The sequence below is a fragment of the Dendroctonus ponderosae genome, unplaced genomic scaffold (assembly GCF_020466585.1).
Source record: "Dendroctonus ponderosae isolate FM_Combo_2020 unplaced genomic scaffold, Dpon_F_20191213v2 Dpon_F_20191213_9, whole genome shotgun sequence".
NCBI classification, from domain to species: Eukaryota; Metazoa; Arthropoda; class Insecta; order Coleoptera; family Curculionidae; genus Dendroctonus; species Dendroctonus ponderosae.
This window is the reverse complement of record NW_026019116.1, coordinates 6,777,789-6,787,445: the sequence shown is the minus strand read 5'-3', so window position 1 is coordinate 6,787,445 and position 9,657 is coordinate 6,777,789. Positions and strand designations below refer to the sequence as shown.

Below are 9,657 nucleotides of genomic sequence, written 5' to 3'. Positions count from 1 at the left end.
TGAAATTTTGGCATAATCTTGCACCTAAGTGTCTGATATTCAAATTTCGCTTTCTGGGTCAAAACTACTCGAATTTCCTCACTCACGTTGTTACGGCTAAATCGACTTTTCAATTCTCTATCCAACGATAGAGAGATGTTCAAGTGAATTTTGCAACTCAAAAAAAAACTATACGTTTTTTATACAAAAGCAAACCGGCAACCATGCATCCAGACGTGAGTGTTGCGGCATATTTAGGGTTAGATTCTAAAGTGCGCGCTTCAAAGCTTCCAATATTTAGCCTCCCTCTTTATATCATTGCTTAAGCGGCTGAGTAAATGGACTATCAGAATACATTGGAACATTTATCGCGTAAAGCTGCGCTAATCAGTCAACATCTGGACGCAAAACTAGTGTTTAAAACCAACTCTCATTAATAACAACAAGCCAAGTTGTGTCATCAATTTACATAATACCCACGCTTGAGTAATTTATTGCCAAAACCGAATTTGCATCATTTAAGCAATTCATTGTGCAGAAGGAAAACAATCAATGAATCAATTCCATTCACCATGTGGCTGAATGTGCATGTTCTTGAATTATTGCGGAGTTTACGCAATTTGGAAGCCTTGAAGGAAATTCATGTGAGAAAATTGTCGCTTCGGCCTTTAACGGTGACCTTTAGTTATCAAGTGCGACTGGGTGAGCACAAAGAAGGAAAATCTGCTTTTAACAGTTGGTCGCAAATCAATCAATCAAGCTCTAAATCATTTAAATTGCCTTCTCAACGATAAGAATCGTTTGCCACACATGTTGACAAGGCAGGAGCGATTGTACTATTGATTCACGTGAAGAATGTTCGATCTAATTGACAAGTGATAAAGACATTATTTGTCTGAGTGAATCAAACTGGAAACAAGCAAATAATGGAAAAAAAAACGAAACGAATCGAGTATCTGAGCGCAAACACACACCCAAAGTCCTTCCTATCCCAATATGGTGAAGCTGACTTGAACAGGTTTGGCTCGACATGGACTGTGCTCTTATTGTAAAAGTTTAAGTGTGTGATGGTCTGAAATCGCACGGTCACAAATCGGGTCTGCATATCGGACCTTCCAGATTACCAGTCAACTTTATATAACATGCGACCTGATTCAGACAGCTTACATCAGAGCATTACGATCGATGTAAAGACTGCGATCTCATTTAGTCAAGGGTATAAGTAAAGTCAAAGGTTTTTTGGAAAAGAGGCTTGTTCGGGTTATTAGAACCGGAGTTTTCGCAGAGTTTCACTGCGCTTCGAACCGTGAGATTCTAGAGAAGTTTATTTTGTGTAGAGCACTTTATGGATAAAGTTTAAACATTTGAACAAACAAATATCAAATATCAAATAAAAAGAAGTTTTGGGGGTTGGCTAATGTTCTGCGAACAGTTTTCTTGCTTTTTATCAGGGCAGAATTGCACATTTCGATGCTGAACTGAATTTTTGAGGTTCGAAAGATTACAAAAACTCGCTCTATTTGTGAACAATTTAATAAACACAACCCGAATTATAACCAACAATCCTAGCACTTATATTGTTGGTTATAAACGCAAAAAATTGTGAACAAAAGGACGCAAAAAATATAAGAAAATTCATGGGAAATGACCCTACACTACATGGATATTTGCGCAAATAACTCGAAAACGAAGACAGATACGAAAAAACTGCAAGAGATCAGAAAATCCTTAAATTTGTTCGGTCGAAGTCAGTGGCGCACCATAAAAAAGTTCGGGGGGTAAAAGGGGTAATGCCGCTAGAAAAAAGGACACACTGTAGAGTTTCACAACCAGTCGCCTTACCTATGGGTAAACGGTCTAAACATTAGCCTACGTTAAAAAAATTTGTGAAATTTTAACACCCTGTATCTCGTTAACCATGGGCCTGAAAAAAAAACTTAGATTGAAACTCGACTTGTTTTGAAGTCCTCTGTGTCCATAAGGTTGTGAATCGCCGTGTATAGCTGTTTGGCAGCACTCGAATATTCTTCTTTATTTAATATAATAATAATAATAATGATATCTTTATTAATAGCTGTTGCTAGCAAATAAATACAATTTTCAAACATTTAACAAAAATTTAAAAATATTCTAAATCAAATGTATATAACACAAGATTTTTTAAAGACACCAAGACCATTACTGCACCTTACATCTCGTGGCGACTCATTATAACATTTCAGTCCCTTATAAAATAAACTGTTTTGACTAGAACTGCTACTAACTCTATTCAAATATAAATTATCATTTGACCATGTTATGATCATGTATGTCCTTCACAAACTTACAATTTTCTAACAGATGTCCTAGGGACAGATGGTTTAATATTTTATAAATAAAAACGAATGTGTTATACATAACAGTCTGTCTAACACTCAACAAATTTGTTGATTCTAGCATATCACTAATTTTTGTGTATCTGTTACATGACAGTATAATTTTTAAAGCATTATTTTGTTTTTTCTGTAAAATTTGTATTTCAGACTTAGTTCATAAGGAAAAGCAACGCAAAACAAAAGTAAAGATGAGGTTCTACAATCGTCCTGTAAATCGTTAATTTAGCCCAAGGACTCTAGTGTTCAGATATGCGACTAAGAGTGTTAACTGTTTTTGCAGTTTTATTTGTAATGTACTTGTAGTGCTCGGAAAATGTCAAATTTTGATCTATTACACATCCCAAGCATTCAAATTGCATCACCCTATCGATGCTCTTATTACCAATTTTCCTATTTTCACCCTTTATTATCGTCATTTTCGTTTTACTTATATTCAGTCCCAAGATAATTGTTATTAAGCCATTCAAGTACATTACTAAGTTCAATATTCAAGAACTGTGTAATTTCATGAATTCTATCACACACTGTCGAGTTTCACAACCAGTCGCCTTACCTATGGGTAAACGGTCTAAACATTAGCCTACGTTAAAAAAAATTGTGAAATTTCAACACCCTGTATCTCGTTAACCATGGGCCTGAAAAAAAAACTTAAATTGAAACTCGACTTGTTTTGAGGTCCTCTGTGTCCATAAGGTCGTGAATCACCCTGTATAGCTGTTTGGCAGCACTCGAATATTCTTCTTTATTTAATTAGTTAATTTGTTCGGTGTTCTGATCAATCAAAAATCAGCTCTAATTTGTCCAGAATTGATCTGTTAATCTTAATTTTGAATTAACCGTGTGGACTCGGGCATGCCAGTTTGTGCTATTCTTCAGTTGTTATTTTATTAAAATTTAGTGCGTGTTAGTTTGAGCGAATATTTATAAAATTCACTGTAAAAACGGCGATGTTACAACAGGAGTCACCCGATCAGAAGAAGTTGCTACCTAAAACCCTTCCTTTTTCGGATCAGAAGCCCATTTTTTGGCCATTCAGCTTATTTTCCGGCACTTTTTTTGCTTTGCAACGCTGAACTCCTCCTGAAGTAATTCGTCCACTATTATATGCATATCTATTTTTGAGCTGTCCATTCGATTATCCCGAGGAGTGAACAGCACCTTTAAGCTGGCAAAGTCGGGGGGAAAAGCTCAGCTGCTGAAAGGCCACTTTGTTCCCTTCTGGCTGCATTCTATTTGCGCTTTTTCGTGCTTTTATTGACAAAAACACAAGACCATTTATCTGAAAGAGTCTTATCGCAGCAAAGCCAGCTAACAAGCCAGTATTCTTCAAATCCTAATGCGGCTTTACAATGCCAGGGGCAATGCCAGCGAAGCGCACTCAAACCATCTGAGTACATTCACCTGGTTAAGGTCGATTCACTGTGTGCCGAAGATATACGGCGCCATGTCGTGTGTGATCTGATGGCTTTATGTCGACGAAAAGACAATTAGATGGAATTGTTGCTGCTCTTGCTCGCTTTTGCAACGATTTTCTTCGATGAATCATGCCAAATTCGTCCGCGTAACATCCCAAAAAATTGTGATCCGATCAGCGAATGATGGCCGAATAAGGCAGATCGTAAAAATGGGTTTTGCCCCATAAAATATGGGGAATGTCAAGCTCACTTTCAGGGCCTTCCTATACGCACCCCAACAACGACGTGGTTATAAACCCGGACATAAATATGACCGATTCTCTAACCAGATGCGTAGAATGCTTCTTCATTATATCTTTAAAATTTGCGGGGGCAAGGAAGGAAATTAAAATTATTAGTTTGGTTTTTGGGCGACTGTTTTTTACGGCATCTGCCGCTACAAAGACGCATCGAAACTGAAACAGCTTAATTGAGGCAATAAGAGGAAACTAATGTTCTGTCATGCAACCAACCCGGGAATCGGCAATCAGCTTATTACAGCGTGCAAAACGAGTTATTTGTTAAGTAGCTTCATTTGAAACCACTTAAGGGCAATTAGAAGAAACATATCCGGAGGCTGCTCTAAGTAGAACGTCTTGCCATTCGCGATGAGGCTATTTATTACTGGCCTCAGAAGAATAAACTGCTGAATAAATTACTGACGGATTTTTTCTTTTCAGATGATCACTCGGATTATGGGAGCACAGTTAGTGGCAGTACGGGGAAGTCTCCGGGACCCATTTTTCCTGCCCCAACATTCACTTTCCCCGGTCAGCCGCCTCCCGGGGCTGTTCTCACTCACAAAGCTGCCGTTTACTACCACCATCAGCTCAGCCTTCAAGAAGACCAAGGGATCGACATGACCCAGGTAGGATTAATTAGCTTGGCCACCCCAACACGCTTGCTTCTTCTTCGCCTATATTTCTTCCAAGATTTGACCAAGTGAATGTTCTCAAGCACCGTAAACTGTATACATTTTAAGTTTTGAGCAGCACACTTTCTAAACTAACCACAAAGAACGATGGAATTTATTTAAAGAAAAGAGCACCGCAATCAGAGCTAAAAGTGAAGAAACCGGAATTTAAATAAACCAAATTATTTACAGCGACAAAAGTGACGAGTTTTTCCAATAATCGATTATAAACTTTCGTGTGTTCTGTTGGGGAAATATTTTTGGGAAAAAAGCTCGAAAAAATTATTCGGGTTTTGTCCAAAAATCGAAGCTGCAAAAGGTTCCTGAAAAAAATTACGAAGCTGTTCAGGAGCCGAGCGTCCCAATACAATTTACTTTATAATTTTGAAGAAAATACCTGAAGATTGTCAGTATTTCAAGTAAAACTAAAAATAACACGTTTTTGGGCAGCAAGAATTGCTTAATTGAAACTTTGCTAAAACTGGAATGACCTAAAATTTTAAAGAAACTTGAAAAATTTTCAGAGCGATGCGGGTGGCGAATTTTCCAAATATTTGTTTTTTCTTCTGGCCGTTTTTTCAAGATAGTCTTAATTACTTTCGGTAAAAACTGAGTAAAATTATTTGGTTTTTGTGCCCAATTCGGAGCTGAAAAGGGTTTTCTAAAGTTCTCGACAAACCGATGAAAAAGGCGAATTTTCTAGCAAAATTAATTTTGCCACATTTCACTGAAAACACCGCATTATTGTCAACAAAGGAGAACATCATCAGAAAATAATGTTTTTTGCGTTTTCGATTTCAGATTTTTAGTTTTGTGGTCGGGTTTTGAGAAAATCTTAATAATTTTCGGGAAAAAACCGGGTGAAGTTCATTTTCGTTTTTGTCGCTGAAATAAGTTTTCGAAAAGAATTCGACGCTGAAATAAGTTTTTGTAAAATTCCTTCAAAGCTATGGATTTGTCTAGGAATTTTTCGAGTAAAAAATCTCCAGATCGTCAGTATTTGTAAGTGAAACTCTACAAAATAGAGCTTTTTTTTGAGTGGAAAGGAAAGCAAAAAAATCAGTCAAAACTGAAAAACCACTTTTTTGTAACAAGCTCTACAGACTTCAGAGGAACGGAGGAGGTGACAAGTTTTTCAAATAATTTATTATAAACTTTCGCTGGTTCTGTTCGTGTTTTGATATTAAATTATTTTATTCTTGTCCGAGATACGAAATTCAACCTTTTCTTCCAGAGGCTGGTTCATGCCGCCAATAATAAAATCGCGATTTTTCCACTTGAAAAACGTTTGCTTTCACATTCAATTCCTTCCATTCTGGGGTGGAAACGTACTCTAAACATTTCCTTTTCCACGTGTACACTTTATAGGCAACTTTATCGGAAAATGTTGGGTGACATTGCTGGTTTTAAGATAGTCTTTGAAGCGTTGTGTGGGGAATTTTGCCGAATTTCACGTCTTGATCAAGAGAGCGCCTATTTCCCAATAAAAACGAATTATTAATCTCCTACACCCACATGTTTTAAAACAAAGTTAGTAAAATGCATTTTCCTGACTGGACCAGTTTCAAGTTCCAGTCCGTTTGAACTTTTTGAATGAAAAAAGCGCCGTCCACCCACAGCTTTATTTATATTGATGCGATTACAATTTTCTTCGGGCGGCGCATCCGATTGGCCCGATCGGACGAAAATAACCGTCTAATGTTTTATTCAGGTACCAAAGAAAATTGATGCCTACTAACTAAGCATTACTGAAATTTGCCGGAGCTGATTTCGTATTCTGTGTTTATGGACAAACATCGTCAAAATTCATGGCCAGGTTGTTTACCCCACGAATGCGGTAATTTGAAATAATATTTGCTCAGTCAAAGATTGGACGGTTTTCTTTCTGCGATATTTTTACCAGTTTTCTCCGGGGTTTTTCGCCAAGCGCTGGTTATTATGCAATATATTTCGATTGGCTTTAACGGATTTTTTCTTAAGAAAGTCCAAGTTTAGTCATAAAAAATGCAACCATGCGACTGCGCCACTTTACTTCTTGACTATTGGCTAGGCCTGGGTAACTCAATCAATTTGCTCAGTGCTACTCAGGCCTACTATCTGCTCAAGATTCGCTGACAATGAACGTTTTTGCTTTGCATCCCGCCCTCTTGAGCTCCTACTGCTTAGGCGCCTGCTGTTTCCCAACACTCAGCCCTTGCAGCGCGAAGAAATGTACATTAATTGCTGAAAACTCCATTTTCAGTCGCCTGGAAGGGACAGTCCAGGATCATCCAGTGGGAGTGCTGGTTCAGGATCCAGACACAGTACAGCTTCTTTAGACAGTGGTCGAGCTTCGTACCATCCACTGAGCACAGCCGGCAGAAGCACGATAGGCTCCTCGAACAGTCCGCGATGTTCGCTCAGTTCGTGCTCGATTGGCTCCGATCAAGGGCGAATCGAGCGAATGATCCATCAAGGCATGCCGGTAGGTGACTAGTTTCCATTGGAAAGAGGTCCTTTGCTGAAAATATCTTCAACAGGATCAAGATATAATCCATTCTTGGCTGTTGGATCTTCAGTTCGAAGAGTATTTTCCTCTGTTTGTGTCCGCCGGTTATGACCTGCCGACCATCGGCCGGATGACTCCGGAAGACCTGACTGCGATCGGCATCAAAAAGCCCAATCACCGAAAAAAGCTTAAAGCTGATATTGCTCAGTTGAATTTGCCGGATAATCTTCCAGAATTCGTGCCGGTAAGGCTAAGAGGTTCTGGTGCGACACTGGTTAATGCGTGGTTTCCGATAGGGATCGCTTGAAGAGTGGCTGAGGATTCTCAGGCTGGACGAATATCTTCCTGCCTTCATCGAGCAAGGCTATCAAACGATTGACGACGTCACCCAGCTGACCTGGGAGGACTTGGAGGAGTTCGGAATAGTGAAGTTGGGGCATCAGAAGAAAATCATGCTGGCCATTAAAAGGATCAAGGATGTTAAGGCTGGAAAGCGGATAAGTTCGGATTCGAATCGGATCTACGCGACTCAAGTAAGTGGATTCATTCGTCTAGGCACTCTAGTGCTTGAACTTGAACATCCTTTCTCTTCATCGACAATCTTGCATCTGCCCGTTAACTGGCATTCTGTTAGGACGTTAAGCATGTTCTTCAAAAAAATAACTATCAAAAAACCTAGATTTTAGCTGGATGTTTCACATCAAAAACCACAAATTTTAAACGACTGCGAGGTCCTTCACACATGCAACACACGTTTTTTCGTCTCGTTGTTTGGTTTATTACGTCCAATATAAACATGTTCAAAGTGGTTCAAGAAACTCGACACTGCTCCCTTTATGTGCTCAATCTGTATTATGTTACATAAAACTGCTAGCTCCCTTTATCGTTGAGTATATGTATTTTATTTCCCACTTTATTTATCTGTTTCAACCTTGAACTGCCGGAAACGGGATATGTTTAATACACCACATGATTTATTGACTTTCACATCACACATGTGCTCTTATACACTGGGCACGATTGCCAAACTATTTTCGATCATACAGGGTGTGTCTGGATTGATCAGCACTCCCGTTCGGGATCCATTGGATTCTTCCAGTATCGTTCAATATCCAGCCCAACCAGACGCACCCTCTATAACGGACATTCACAATGCATCATGTTTAATTTATATGTTTTGTCAATAGCGAAACTAGACCTAAAATGTGGAACGTGATGTGTTGCATTTGAAGGCACATAACTATAGATTGCGCGCAAGCTCTTCACATCCTCAATACATATTCTTGTAACATTGTATCAGTTTTGCCACCGTTTAGACGCGTGGGCAACACTGATTTCTACCCCCTTTCACATAACCTGTTGCTTACGCTGCATGTCTGTGTATGTAAGGACGTGCTGGTGCACGTTCCCATGGATCTTCCCTCCCCGGGTGGAGCTCCTCAGGTCCACAGTACGTTCCGCTCGTTCCATCAGCCTTGGGAGGTCGACCAGACGAGGCAAATGTCCACCTCCATAGGTCCCACTTACTCGCACACCATGTATTGCACTGACTTAGTCCCCATCAAGGTATTTTCTTATTTATTTACTGTTTGATTGGTGTTAGGTTTGGCATGGGACGTTTTAATACATCGACAGTATCGTAGGTTGATCACACGGGTGCTAGAGGAACAAGCGTCTAGGTTAGGGCACGGAATCAAACTCGAATAATTCGAGTATTCGAATATTCGAAAAGCGAATAATTATGTGTAGTCATAACTCGAATAACCGAATACTCGAATACACCAACATTATCAAACTCACAAGGTGCAAATATCTTTATAAGCACTTTGTATACTTTTATAAAATAAATTATTCATATTCTACAAGCATTTAAACAAATACCCATATATTTACAAGCAAATGGAAATAATCATATTTACTCTCCTGCAAATGAATATAAAATTGCGTCTCTGTGTTTTGGTCATTCGCGTCATCAACAATTGGGCGGTGTTTTGAGGTTAACACTCGAATGTCTAACGAATACGAATAGAAATACTCGAATATTGGAATACTCGAACAATTCGAATACTCGTTAGATATTCGAGTATTCGAATAATTTTACTATTCGAATAAACCACTAAACGAATATAAGATTTTTTAAAATTCTGAGCCCTAGTCTAGGTATACGACACGTCCTGTCACTTCTATCGATTGAGGCGATTCGAACCAATCAAATAAGCCTACCGGTTTGTTGTTATGGAACATATCGTTGACAAGTTCTACAAATGGGTTAAGACGATTTAAGGTTAGGTGGTTTTGTTTATTGTTTGATGATGATTATTTTATAATTTGTCGAGATAAACAACCGCGAATCCGCTAATCATTTTTTTTCATTCTCTTGTGCATTTCGAACCTTATATAAGCTCTAGATAAAAATGACAAACAAATAGTATCGTACAGAAATTCATA

The 9,657-nt window shown here is 38.7% G+C and overlaps 1 protein-coding gene across 8 annotated transcripts in view; it reads left to right on the top strand.

Moving 5' to 3' along the window:
• Positions 1–9,657, top strand: part of LOC109539351 (caskin-1) — a 143,200-nt gene that overhangs the window by 127,591 nt on the left and 5,952 nt on the right. For 7 of the 8 annotated variants that reach the window (XM_019907043.2, XM_019907042.2, XM_019907041.2 and 4 more), the window contains 5 exons: positions 4,489–4,676; positions 6,964–7,185; positions 7,241–7,453; positions 7,506–7,742; positions 8,599–8,775. In XM_019907043.2, coding sequence (XP_019762602.1) covers positions 4,489–4,676; positions 6,964–7,185; positions 7,241–7,453; positions 7,506–7,742; positions 8,599–8,775 — 1,037 coding nt within the window. The remainder of the gene's footprint in view (positions 1–4,488; positions 4,677–6,963; positions 7,186–7,240; positions 7,454–7,505; positions 7,743–8,598; positions 8,776–9,657) is intronic. The other variant, XM_019907038.2, reaches the window with a different exon arrangement.